Source organism: Hyperolius riggenbachi, chromosome 8, assembly GCF_040937935.1.
Source record: "Hyperolius riggenbachi isolate aHypRig1 chromosome 8, aHypRig1.pri, whole genome shotgun sequence".
Taxonomy (NCBI): domain Eukaryota; kingdom Metazoa; phylum Chordata; class Amphibia; order Anura; family Hyperoliidae; genus Hyperolius; species Hyperolius riggenbachi.
Window position 1 is genome coordinate 73,646,334 of NC_090653.1, and position 14,629 is coordinate 73,660,962.

Here is a 14,629-nt window from a genome sequence, read left to right on the forward strand (position 1 = left end):
TTCAAATATAAAACAGCTTTATTAAACATAACTGAAAAAGCGCATAAGGTAATACATCTGATTAGTCATCTTCCTCCTCCTCTTCTTCTTCCTCTTCCTCCTCAGCTTCTTCAGCAGCAGCTGCAGCCTCTTCCTGTGCTGCCTTAAGGGCTTGTTCCTCCTCTACTGTGGGGTCTGCAGCTTCACTGATCTCTGGCCCACTGGGGTACTCTACCTGGGGTGGAGGTGGAGCCGTGGGGCTGTACCCCTCAGGACTGTACTTCACCCCCCAGCCAATGTAGATGTTCTCAAATTTTCTAGGATGATACCAACATAACAGGATTAGGGAAGGAAACTAACTTGTTTAATACACTACCAAACTTTGGGAACAAGAAATAATACAAAATAAAATTAACTCAAGATCTTATTACTGAGTGCATCTCTATCACTTCAGCTCAGGGGTGTTGTTGGAGTCCATAACATCTCATGTCTGTATAAAGTGCACTATTTCAGATGTGCCTTCATGGATACAGCAGGCCTGGACATTTCTGTGTTACAAAGCAATACTCAAGGCCTCATCGTATCTGACCCAAGAAGCATCTCAGGGCTAGAACCACAGTGCGCTTGTAAATGACAAATATGTGTGGTGTGTCAGCAAAGTTTTATACGTGTCTGCTTCCCCTTCACACACATAAGCTTAATAGCCCATACTCGCAGAAATAAATAATGCCCGAGTACTTTGCTCAGGCCCCAAAATGCTAGTCATGTTGTTTGTGTGCCTGTTTAAAAACTCCTTTGGATGAACTTTCTGGAAGTGTCCTTAATGTCCTTATAGGACACCTGACCCAAGGCAAAGCTACCCAAGACAAGTACAGCAGTATGTTCATGTCGGATCCACATAGCTTTGTGCATTGTCCGTTCCTCTCCTTGTTCCCCCATGTCCATGATCAGACCTTGAAAAATGTGACTGTTGGCTAAAGTTAAACTTTCAAACAGGAAGAGGCAGACTTGCTGAGATTTTGCCGCCTACCACCTTCCCATTCCTTCCTCATTCGCTCTGCTTGAGGGGAAGGAACGGAAGGAGGATAGGAGGGAACACCACAGCAAGCTTGCCTCTTCCTGTGTGTAAGTTTGACTTTAGCAAAAAGAAATCTAATTGTTCAAGGAATGATTATGGGAATGGGGGGATTGAGGAGAGGAGCAGACAATGGCCTCAATTCACTAAGCTTATCTCCTGTCTTTAATAACGCTTCTAGAGTTATCACCATGGTGATGAGGCATGTCGTATTCAGGAAACATTTTACCTCAGGCAAACCTAAAGTTAACTCTTCTGTCTTTAAGTTAACTCTTCAATCCTTAAAATAACTCCAGAGTTAAAGACAGGCTGTTTATTAACTGCGTGTGAAAATAACTACAGAGGAGGTACAGTAACTTAAAGGATACCCGAAGTGACATGTGACATGATGAGATAGACATGTGTATGTATAGTTCCAGCCACACAAATAACTATGCTGTGTTCCTTTTTTTTATTTCTCTGCTTGAAAGAGTTAAATATCAGGTATGTAAGTGGCTGACTCAGTTCTGACCCAGACAGGAAGTGACTACAGTGTGACCCTCACTGATAAGAAATTCCAACTATAAAACACTTTCCTAGCAGAAAATGGCTTCTGAGAGCAAGAGAGAGATAAAAAGGGAAAATTCTTATCAGTAAGGGTCACACTGCAGTTACTTCCTGTCTGAGTCAGGACTTAGTCAGCCACTTACACACCTGATATTTAACTCTTTAAGGCAGAGAAAGAAAAAGAGGAACACAGCATAGTTATTTGTGTGATAGACACTGTACATACCCATGTCTATCTCATCATGTCCCATGTCACTTCAGGTATCCTTTAAGGAATGAAGAGATAAGATAATTCTCTCACTGTGTGGAGGTAAGTTTTCTCTTGCCTTATTATCTCCAGCATGATCTTAGTGAATTGAGGCCAATGTACAAATGTATGTGGATCCAGTGTGAACATACCTCTGTGCTTACCTTAAAGAGAGTCTGAAGCGAGAATAGATCTCGCTTCAGACCTCATAGCTAGCAGGGGCATGCGTGCCCCTGCTAAAACGCCGCTATAGCGCGGCTTAACGGGGGTCCCTGTCCCCCCAAACCCCCTCCGAGCAGCGGGGGAGCGCTTCCTGGTTGGGGCAGGGCTAACCGCCGCAGCCCTGCCCCATGCGCGTCTGTCAGACGCGTACCTCCGCCTCTCCCCCGCCCCTCTCAGTCTTCCTTCACTGAGAGGGGCGGGGGAGAGGCGGCGATGCGCGTCTGATAGACGCGACTGGAGGCAGGGCTGCAGCCGTTAGCCCTGCCTCCAGGAAGATCAGCTCCAGCGACCTTTTTCCGACCCAGGTTTGCGGGGGGTGGGTTGGGGGTGAAGGGACCCCCGTTAAGCCGCGGGATAGCGGCGTTTTAGCAGGGGCACACGTGCCCCTGCTATATATAAGACCTGAAGCGAGATTTAGTCTCGCTTCAGTGTCTCTTTAAGTAGCTTTACTCAGGTCAGATGTCCTTTAATTACCTCTACCAGCCAAAGGCGTAACTACAGGGGAGCAGCCCCTGTGACCGCAGTGGGAGCCAGAGCTGTAAGGGGGTCCCAAATACTACTTCACTCCTTCAGATAAAGGGGTCCATCCTTCAGATCAGGTGTTTTTGTGGCCATACTTGTTATAGGTGTAAAGATAACAATGTCCAAATGTTTTATGACCCTTGCAAGATGGGGCCCCAGGCTGTGAGGGCCACCAGGTTTTGGTAAAGGAAACAGTGTGAACATTGGGGGGGGGGCATCAAAGTTTCAGGGTGCCCCATGACTTGTAGTTATTCCCCTGCTACCAGCGCTGCGGGCTGCTCTTTAACGGCACGTTGTTTGGAAAATCCAGGAGGGATGAAGGGATTAAAGGTGAACTCAAGCTTATGTCGACGCTCAGAAAATTATGTAAACAAAACACACTGATTGTGCTGCTGTGAGGTTTCCATAGTTTAGCTATTGTAAGTATGCTGATCATTTTGTGCAATCCTATAGACAGCTGAGCACCAAACTGCACATTGCACTGATTTCTCTTAATCACAATTTATTTTACAGAGAGCAGATATTCAACGTGGATCCCCAATCTGTCAAGACCACTGAACATCTACTCCATAATGAACTAGTAACGAGTATTTTGGTCACCTAACCTGATCCTACTGAGGGAGTCATGCCACACACTTTGTGCAATCTACAAAGGCTGGGACCCCCTAGAAAGAGCTAATCATTATTACAATCACGGAACACTTTTGGTAGCAATTTTTGGGGTGTTTTTCAGAGCGATTTCTGGCATTTTTAAAGCTATTTTGAATTGAATGCAAGTGATTTGTACAGCTATTGTGATTCCCATAGCGATTTGGAATTTCCATAGGTTTGGTAGTAAAAGCAAAATCACTTAGTACAGCGATTGAAAAGTGATACTTTTCAAAGATGCTGCAGCCACTACGATTGTGATTTTGAGAAACTCCAATCACTAATGTGACTGACTTGCATGAACCTAGCATGTTTGGAATCGCCTCAATTCCAAAAATGCTCCCGAAAGTGCTCTAGTGAGCCTATGGCCTTAATGGGCACATATGCACAAAAGAAGCATTACAGTCCAAAATGTCTAAAACCCAGTCTAAAATATATAAAGACACACAGACAAACACAGAACATATATATCGTGCTTTTCTTTTGACGGACTCAAAGTCTTGCCCAAGATTTCCTCACTGAATAGGTGCTGGTTTACTGAACAGGAAGAGCCAAGATTCCAACCTTGGTCTCCTGTGTCAGAGGCAGAGCCCTTAACCTCCCTGGCGGTCAATTGTTTTTTAAGCCTAATTTTTTTTTTATCATGTAGCTAGCCTAGCGCTAGCTACATGATTCCCCCCTCCCTGCGGCCTCACTCCCACCCCTCCGATCGCCGCCGGAAATCCCTGCGGCCTCACTCCCACCCCTCCAATCCATCCGGAAATCCTGTTCTAATCGGGATTTCCTTCAGGGCTTCCCCATGGCGACGAACGGAGTGACGTCATCGACGTCGTGACGTCACAGGGAGTCCCGATTCACCCCATAGCGCAGCCTGGAGGCGATTGGCCTGGCTGCGCAAGGGGTATGCAGGTAGCGGCGCATTGGCGGGATCGACCCGAACACGCAGGAAGCAAAGTGCTTGCTGCGTGTTCTAAAAAAAAATTATGAAAATCGGCCCAGCAGGGCCTGAGAAATCCTCTGCGGCGGCTTACCCCGGGGTTACCGCCAAGGAGGTTAAAGTGAATGTAAAACAAAACAGATACTTACCTATGGAGAGGGAAGGCTCTGGGTCCTACAGAGCTTTCCCTCTCTTCTCAGAGTCCCCTCGTTCCAGCACTGTCACCCCGAATGGTCAAATACTACTCTGTGCCACAGCGGGAGGCACAGACTGCACTGCGCCTGCACGAGCGTACTCTCTCGCATGCTCACGCACGCATAGTATGGAGCCGGCCAACTTTGGGACAGCTCTCAAAGACTTCTGAAGCCTCCCATGGTGGTGACGTCGCTGGAATGAGGGAATTGTGAGAGGAAAAGGAAAGCTCTATAGGATCTTCCCTCTCCCTAGGTAGGTATGTTTTTGTATTTTTGTTTGTTTGTTTTTTTCAATTTACATTAGCTTTAACCAGTACACTATTCAGCCACTGCTGGATATACACAGATTTATGAAATGCATTCTAAAAATGGACAAGGATGTAAATGAGCCTACGAGGGTAACACTGGGAGTCCTATGGAGGTTAGAGGGTTGGATAACATACTTCGAGCTGGCGATGGTGTAGGCTCCTGGCCATAAATTAGAACGGAGAACGGCCAACGCATACTGCGGGATGAGAGAAGAGGAGAGTGAAGCTGTCCATGGTGGGGTTTGGTTAATTTCTGTAAAGAGAAGAAAAAATATACGGTACTCACTATAAACTCCCACTTCAACATTAACATCAGCATTAGATAAAATGCAGCTCCCAAAGTACGCCATTTAAATAACTCCAGATGGTTAAATTTAAATAACTCCAGATGTTTATGACCTGTATGCCCTTGTTTTGGCTGAGCATACATACTGTGTAATAATACAGGTTGGAGAGTGATCTTAACGTGAACCTGTGTTCAGCTGTTTATGAAGCGAGATACAGGGCAGAGTCATAAGCTGGGACTGCCCCTTCTTCCCTTGATAAGCTACTCCCATTGGCCACCATCTATCCACCATCTTTACTCATGTAATTTTGGTGACAGATGGCTAGTAGGAGCAACTTAGCAAGTATAGGGTGGGCACAATTTCCGACTCAGGCCTTGGTCTAACTTCTCCACAAGCAGTTGGACACAGGTAGGCTTTTAGAAGGCAACTGATTTGAGAGGGATATGAAGGCTGCCATATTTATTTCCTTTTAAACAATGCCAGTTGCCTGGCTATTCTGCTGATCTTTCGTGCATCAGCAGAGTCTGAATCACACACCTGAAACAAGCCTGTGGAAAATGCAGTTAAACATCTGATCTGCATGCTTGTTCAGGGTCTATGACTAAAAGTCCTAGGCATAGGATCAGCAGGAAAGCCAGGAAATGTGCATTGTTTAAAAGGAAACAAATATGGCAGCCTCCATATCTTTCTTAGGTCATTTAAAGCGGAACTGTAGATGGGTTTCACTTACCTGGGGCTTCTGCAAGCCCCCAGCAGCCGTCCTGTCCCGCGCCGGTCCTCCACAATCCTCCGTTCTCCCACCGCCAGCTGCTTTCGGTAACTTTTTTATTAACTAGATGCGCTCCTACCTCACACACAGTAGTCTAGCATCAACCAGTAGCACTGTAAAAATCCTTCTGAATATCTACATTTGTCACACTCAGAGAGCTGTTGCATTCAAAATCCATTCCCTTCATTAGCGATGCCATCACTTTCCATTGGCTTCCTATAGATGGTATGCCCCCTCCCAGGTCCTGATTGGAAGGGGCGGATAACTTCAGCTCAGCTACACCTCCCCTCCCAAACTGTTTCTTCGAGACCTAACGTTCTGAGTCTCTGAAGCTGAGTAGTGGTCACGTGGCCACCTCTAAGTACATCAGAAGGTATTCAGGGTTTTTGGATTATGAGTGTGGATTATGGAGGGGCTCCGTGATTTGCAGTTATGGCTCTGTATGTCCCCATGCCCCACCTTGCAGTGCCTGTCTCCCCCTGTACAGCCATGTTCCCCCCAAGTAATGCTATGTCCCTCTTCTATAGGATATAGAGCAGAAATGGAGGTTGGCACTGCTGCTGTTAGCTTTAATTCAATACTCGTTACATGTGGAGATAATCATCAGTGGAGTAAGTGCCGCTTGGTAAAAATATAGTGCACATACAAGCTGCGGTAGATGGATATGGCATGATAGGTGCAGGGCCACGCCTATAGGCTTATAGGCTTTTCAGTGCCCTGTACTCTGCAGAGCCTAAGAGGTCCCTATCACCTCTTAGGCTCTGCGGTGCCAATGCTTTTGTCCTATATACTCCTTCCCCTCTTCTATAGACATGACGCCAAGTATGGCCCTGTCCCACTCAATGCAAAGTGATGCAGGAAAGTAGATGTTGTTAAAGCTATCTTATGGCACATTGCAATCCTTATTTTTGCACTGGCCTTGCTTTCCTGGTGGCTCCCTTTTCCTTGCTCATCCATATCTCGCAGTCATTGGCTGTGTAATGCCAGAAAGGCATCAAAAGTAGATTGATCTGAGAAATAAGCAACCTCTGGAAGAGTGAAGGAGGTGGGAAAAATGGATTGCAGCACGTGTTGAGTCTGGTAACTATAACAACACCTTCTTCCTGTGCCACTGTATATGACCATAACTGGAGGCCACTGAGGAGAACTCCAGAGCGGAGTCCTTTATCAGAGAGAGGGGGGTAATAAGGTGGAGCATCCCTCAACAATGATCCCCACCCCCGAGGATGCGGAGGCTGTTCCCACAATAGTTATGCCCCGCCCACGGGGTTACTTTTCATTTGTTACATTCAGGCAGTGGAGATTTAGAGCTGCACATTACTGAGCAGGCTAGTGCACTTCTGCACACCTTCAGTAAGTATATACAGTACAGAGACAAAAGTCTCAGCCTTGCTCATCTGTGAGCTGCAGGGTGACCAAGCTCATTACAGTTAGTGCAATTATCTGCATCATACAATACCTATTTTGGATTATAATCTGCTTTTGAACTGGACTTGAAAATTGCTTTCTTAAGAAAACTTTTGGAAAGGGAAGATAAAAGAGGCCAAAGATGGGCTTGGCTTAAATAGATCTGTCACAAAGCAAAACACCTGTGTGATTAGGCTGTTGTGGAAGAATACTTTTTTCCTGCTTGGATGTGCCCTACTAGTTTCAGGACAGTAAAGCTAAACTTGTATGAGAATATTTCCCTGAAACTAGTATGCTATGCAGCACATAAGGAAGTTTTCCATGAAGCGACATTGGACTGGACAGGAAAAATATTTATCACTTATACCTGTTTAAATAACTTTGTCAATCAAGTTACCAACTACAAAAGTGTGGAATTTGTCAGGACATGCAAGTATGCAGCTAACAGGCAGGGCTCTCTCTAACCTCAATATACAGTGTATGAGCTGTTGGTCACTGGCACACATAGCCGGCCTTTGATATGAGCGACCGGAGCGGTCGTTCAGGGCGCCGGCTTCCAAGGGGGGCACCTGTAGCTGGCTAACTATACTGAGAGCACCTACACCTGACTTCTTATATTGGGGGCACCTATAGCTGGCTACCTATACTGAGGGAGTGCACCTACTCCTGGCTACCTATACTGAAGGCACCAACACCTAGCTACCTATACTGGAGGCACCTAAGCCTGGCTACCTATGGGGGGAGACCTACAATTGACTCTTTCTATACTACCCCTCACAAGTGCTCTAAACCTACAGCTGAACTCTGGTCTCCTACCATTTGTGTCCTTACCTCTCCCTCTAGATTGTAAGCCTTTGGGCAGGGTCCTCCTCCTTTTGTGTCCTACCTGATCTTGCACCTCCATTACTGTGAACCCATGCTATGCATCTGAGTGAACCTAACTTGCCTAATCTCCATGCTCCATCCAGTGACTGACTAAGCATTACCTTGTACTCATACTGTGCTGTGTGATCTGGTTTTCTTGTATTCCTGTATTGTCATATTGCTGTATGTCACCCCTAAATATTGTCTGTAACCTAAATTAATCTTCAGCGCTGCGTAATATGTTGGCGCTTTATAAATACAATAAATAAATAAATAAATACTGGGGGAACCTATCCTTGGCTACCTATATTGAGGGAACCTTACACATGAGATCCTGTACTAGGGGCACCTATACCTAGCTACCTACCTATACTGAGTATGATGGCATTTCTTTTTTTTTGGGGGGGGGGGGGGGGGCGCTGGGGAGGCGCAGATGAAGGGGGGCGGGGGCACAAAAATCAGATTTCGCTCAGGGCGCTGTGAAATCTAAGGCCGGCCCTGCTGGCACATCGTGATCTACACACAATTACAGGGTTCAGGAGATTAATGCCATTTATATACCCATACAAGTTACAATACAAGAGATAACTTAATATGTAAATTTTATTGCAATCACTGACTGACATATTATAGATATTTGTATGAACCCCAACACACACACTTTAGGGCCGCCATCAGGGAAGTACAGGCAGTACTGCTATATGGTGCCCATAAAGAGTCTGGGGTCCAAACAGTGGCAGCGCCACTTACACATACCTTCATGATAATCTTACGTAGGAGCACTGCACCTCTCACGCACCACAGCACGTGTTCATGTTCTCATACGTCTCACACCACACACTGATGGGTCTGTCTTACACGCTGTATGATGACTGAACACTAATGTGCCGGATAAAAGGTAAAGAGTAATTAACTGATATATTGATTCATTATGGTAATCTAGATATTAGTTAAGTAATCATTAGCGCTTGTATCTGACCAGCCCATGCAAAGTTCCAGTCAAGAGCGTACTAATTCCAGTTCCATCAAGTGATTGAATCGGAGGGATATAAATGGAAAAAATGGACAAGTGTGTATGGCCACCTTTAATGCTGGAAAGGGTTTGAATATCTGCTTTTGTATTTTGGCTCGAACCCCATTGAGAGAATGTTCGATGATAGGATCACCAAGAGCAGGAAGCAAGGGATAATCTACCCAGACAACAGCAAAAAAAATGACAGGTTCTAACTAGCATTTTCAGGAAGTAAGGTTGGTTACCTGCGTCTTCAGATAAAGGTGTAAGCAGTGGTGGGCCCACCTCAGGCTCTGGTTCTTCTTCATCCTCCTTCTCTTCCTCCTCCCCCTCCTCCTCTTCTGCCTCCTCTTCAGACTTCACGGCCGTGTTATGCCAGACACAGCGCCCCTATAACCGAGATAAAGAATATAGTATGTAAGGGTAATCCACTCACTGGTAGGTAGGGCTAATACTTACAAAGGAATAAGGAGTCTTCTCACCTGTGGCAGTATGTGCTGGACATGGTGAACCCAGTTAGACAAGCTCTCTACCAGCTCTGTTACGGGAATGCCCTCATATTCTGGGTTCTCCTCATATGTGTCTCTCACAGCCCCTTCTTCCTCCTCTTCTCCTTCCTCTTCCCCAAACTGGTAATAACCCAAAGGACTGACGAGGGTCCCAGCAGAGATACGTGCAATCTGAGCACGCAGAAGGTTGGCCTCTGTTCCCAGGAATGGGGGGTATGTGATCACTGGAGCATCAAGGTTTCCTGTGAAGAGACGTCTGACCTGTAGACAGGAAAAAGGCAGGGGAGCTATATAAAAAAAAGGTGCTGACACACATGAAAGTTCATTAAAGAAAATGGCCTTCTATCTGTGGATGATGCCCAGTCTCCTACTGATTCACCTATCCTACTGGCAAAGACCTGGGCCTTGGGCGGCTGCAGCCCAAGAGGGGCATCTGACCATAAAATAGGAGTTGCTACATATGAAAGAGAAAGCTGCAAACGGGTAGCAAAACACATGAAAAATGTAAGCTGATGCTCAAGGGAGCTGCACATGAAAGAGAGGGGCTTCATACATGGATGTTACACATGGAAGAGGGGGCTGTACATGGAATGGGAGGGGTGCTGCCAACATACTTGGCCCTGGGGCATTAAAAGTATTAATCCAGCCTTGCCCATATTATGGTACAGAAAGCTCTGCAGCTGTGATTGTTTTCATAGCTCCCTGAGGGAGCGGTCACTGGTCATGCATCATAACATGGGCAGTCAATGAGATGAGGGACTGTGACACTGCAGCTGGCCTGCTGATGGGGAGGTGTAGCCAGGGGGTGGAAAGGAGAATATGCAGCTCACACGCAGGGTCTGCCATCCACCATTTTAGTCAGAAACGTTGGGGTGAAGTTCCGTCTGTGTATATGTATATTTTTTTTTTCGTACTTCTTGGACAGCACACCTATCTTGCTTCAACAGCTGTGCCAGGTCTAGCCTGTGTGGCTAATACAGACTTGATGCAAGCAAAAAAGTAAAGATGACCAGCACTTGCCAATTCTTAAAAAGCAGAAAATTTATTCACAAAAAAGAGTGAATAAAAATAGCATGCTTTCACTTGACAAAGAGCGGTTTATCCGTTCGAAACGGCAACAGTCCGCTGTGACTAGAATTGGGCTGCAATGGAGGCGTAACCTATTCTGGAGGAAGTCCTCATGCCATTGTATGCAGCTAAGAGCTATACTTACTACCAAGAGCTATAGTTACATTCTGGGAGTCCGGATGTCATGGCTATTTTTATTCACTCCTTTTTGTGAATAAATATTCTGCTTTTTAAGAATTGGCAAGTGCTGGTCATCTTTACTTTTTTTGTATGTATATATATATATATGTTATCTCAGGCTTTCTCAACCAGGGTTCCTTGAGGACTCTGCAGGGGTTCCTTGGCATTTTCCCACATCGTGGGTGAATTATAATAGAGAACATTATAATAGGTGGTACTGTAAAAAGAAGCATTAAATTGGGGGTCAGAATAATAATGAGCACAGTATAATGAGTGGCAGTGTAATAGGGGGTAGTGAAATTAACAGCCTCACCTACTTTTGAAGACCATACCTCAGGAAAAATAAATGCAGGGGTTCCTCGAGATTAAAAAATTGTTTGCAGGGGTTCCTTGAGATCGAAAAGTTATTTTCAGGGTTCCTCCAGGGTAGAAAGGTTGAGAAAGGCTGTGTTATCTTGTTCATAATGTCTGCCAAAAGTAAAAATGCTGTCCTGCAGGGTTACGGTGGATTTTTTAACTTCTCACTTTGCAATGTCTTGATTTATATTTTTACCTACTAAGTTCCTCTTTTAAAGCAGATTTTATACCAGTAAAGAGGAATTCCAGTGAAAATCATGTAATAAAAAAGTGCTTAATTTTTAGAATAATTATGTATAAATGATTTAGTCAGTGTTTGCCCATTGTAAAATCTTTCCTCTCCCTGATTTACATTCTGACATTTATCATGGTGACATTTTTTCTTGCTGGCAGGTGATGTCAGTGGAAGGAGATGCTGCTTGCTTTTTTTGGCAGTTCGAAACAGCTGTTATTTCCCACAATGCAACAAGGCTCCCACAGTGTGATGTCAGTACCTCAGTGCTGTGAGGAACTGACATCACACTGTGGGAGGGGCTTCACCACAAAATCAGCCATACAGAGCCCCCTGATGATCTGTTTGAGAAAAGGTAAAGATTTCTCATGGGAAAGGGGGTATCCGCTACCGATTGGGATGCAGTTCAATTCTTGTTATGGTTTCTCTTTAAGTACATCATTTAACCCTGCAACTGCCACTATTTTTTTTTTAAATCTACTATCCATTGCCAGCCATTTTGGAATACTGGTCTTGAGGTGTTCACAAATCTTTGCCTCCATGTCCCAAGGACATCTAAAGAGGTATCTTCACCAAATCTACTTCTGAAGAAACTCCCTTAGATGTTGGCAACCTTCAGATGTTCTGCGGCATATGTGGAGGAATTTCTGTAAATGTTGCGGCAGTCTGTGGGTTTACATTTTAAAAATTGCTTTAACAGGCATTGGCCTCAATTCACTAAGATCATGCTGGAGATAATAAGGCAAGAGTAAACTTACCTCCACACAGTTAGAGAGTTATCTTATCTCTTCATTCCTTAAGTTACCTCCTCTGTAGTTAATTTACCTCCTCTGTAGTTAATTTACCTCCTCTGTAGTTATTTTCACACACAGTTAATAAACAGCCTATCTTTAACTCTGGAGTTATTTTAAGGATTGGAGAGTTATTAAAGACAGAAGAGTTAACTTTAGGTTTGCCTGAGGTAAAATGTTTTCTGAATACGACATGCCTCATCTCCATGGTGATAACTCTAGAAACGTTATTAAAGACAGGAGATAAGCTTAGTGAATTGAGGCCATTGGCTAGCGCGACCGTGGTAAGAGTTATCACAGCTTTGTGAATCAAGCCCTTGGTTTTTACTTTCATTATTTTACCTGCAGCATCAATACAACAACTCAAAACATTTCTGTGACGTCTTAACTGCGTTTAATATGACCCCTACAGAGTGCTCTATATCATTGCACCATTTGCTTCAGGACAACAAGAGTACTTCAAGAGGGATACCTTTCGTGCAGCTGTGATCTGCGCAGGGGTAACAGAAGGTAATCTGACCCATTCGGCACCAGGCTCTGTACAAACAAAGTAGACATATTTATTTGCTCCTGTGCCATTGTCCTCCTTGGGCACCACAGGAGGAGGGCGGTAGGTAGATTTGGGGGGCAAATCTTCCGCTTCCTCTTTTTCTTCTTCATCCTCCTCTTCCTCTCCAGTTTTGTCTTCTTCTTCTTCTGCACCTTCCTCAGCCTCGTCGTCTTCACCTTCTCGGAACTGCACCTCTGCCACCAAGTAGCTGCCCTGAGTGCCAAGGATCTTGCCCCAGAAGCGGCAGAATTGGAGGGGACGAGTGTCCGTGAGACGCTTCAAGGCCAGTGCTATCCGGACTGTCTCATCTCGCCCCAAATTCACTCCTCCTTGTTGAAGCAGATGAGCAAGATCCAAGAGGTTGGGGAGAGGAGACTCTGTCTGTGCAGGAAACAAATTAATTTGAGTATTGGGTAACCAGTGATCATTTAAATTTTTTTTTACTAATATACTAATTTGCCCCACCCAGGAAACAAAGTATGGAATTAGAAAATCACAGCGTCCAGTAGCTGATCCAGTTAACAAGCAGGCGTGTTAATTGTTCAGTGATTTGATAGCCCCAACTTGTTTCTTTCTGGTGAAGCAAATTTGTAGGTTAAGAGAATTTTTTTTTCTATTACAGTAACTAAAGGCCACTATGTCGTCTCAGCACAGTTATACTGCTACCAACACAGAAATTTAAAAGAAAAATTGTTATACTATGTATAATGACCAGATCGTTAATCTAATCTGCCCAGTTTTTTTTTTTACTTGATACATTGGGCTAGATTCACTAACCTATGTAAGGGCCCTTTTCCACCAGCGCGTTTGCGCTGGCCGAATCGTAAAGTCGCAAACCGCTAGCGATTTTACAATCGCTACGGTTTGCTTTTTAACATAGGAATCGCGGTAGGTCATTTCCACTACCACGATTCGTTTTTGACGGGAACGCGAACGTGCGGTGGAGCGATATTTGCCGCGATTTTGCTATGCAGTGCATAGCATAGTAAAATCGCGGCCGCAAACGTCGGGAAATCGGCGGAATTGCGATTCAGCAATCGCTAACGTTCAGCGTGAACGCTAGCGACTGCTAGTGGAAAAGGGCCCTTATACTTTACATACTCAGACAGCACATGCAAAATTTCACTGGAGTTTTGTAAACTACCTAACATGTTAAGGCTCATACACACATCAGACCATAGTCTTTGGAAAATGAAAGATCACAGACCAATTTTACCCCCTTCCATGTAGTATGAGAGCCATACCTACACAGTCTATTCTATGAAGCTGAACTCCTCATCAGGCAGAAATCTTTGCAAGATGCTGCACACAAAGATGCTGTACACATTCAAAAGATCAGTATCTGCAAAAGATCTGTTCCTGCAAAATGCATTCATAGTCTATGATATCTGCAGATCCTCATACACACCTTGTTTAACAGACATTCATCTGCAGATCAGATCCACCAGGATGGATTTTCAGATCTGCAGATGATTGTCTGATCTGCAGATGAATGTCAGTTAAACAAGGTGTGTATGAGGATCTGCAGATATCATAGACTATGAATGCATTTTGTAGGAGCGGAACTTTGGCAGGAACAGATCTTTTGCAGATACTGATCTTTTGTGTCTGTACAGCATCTGTATGTGCAGCATCTTGCAAAGATTTTTTTCTGATGGGGAGTTCAGCTCCATAGAAAAGACTGTGAAGGTATGGCTCTCATACTACATGAAGGGTGGTAAGATTGGTCTGTGATCTTTCATTTTCCAAAGACTATAGTCTGATGTGTGTATGAGCCTTTAGACTCATATTATACACCCAATGTGTACATTGCTTGTATAACATCATGCCTTATTGGCTAACCAACTAACTACTCAAGAAGTTTTGAATAACGATGATCCCATTTATTGACTTAAGGTGGCCACACACCATACAATTTTTTAAAT

The 14,629-nt window shown here is 44.6% G+C and overlaps 1 protein-coding gene across 1 annotated transcript in view; it reads right to left on the reverse strand.

The window, feature by feature from the left end:
* Positions 1–14,629, reverse strand: part of RSPH6A (radial spoke head 6 homolog A) — a 24,297-nt gene continuing 9,668 nt past the window's right edge. Inside the window, exons 3-7 of the mRNA XM_068250700.1 lie at positions 12,627–13,085; positions 9,500–9,787; positions 9,263–9,407; positions 4,814–4,931; positions 1–296 (exon numbers count right to left, since the gene is read on the reverse strand). Coding sequence (XP_068106801.1) covers positions 62–296; positions 4,814–4,931; positions 9,263–9,407; positions 9,500–9,787; positions 12,627–13,085 — 1,245 coding nt within the window. The 3' untranslated portion in view covers positions 1–61. The remainder of the gene's footprint in view (positions 297–4,813; positions 4,932–9,262; positions 9,408–9,499; positions 9,788–12,626; positions 13,086–14,629) is intronic.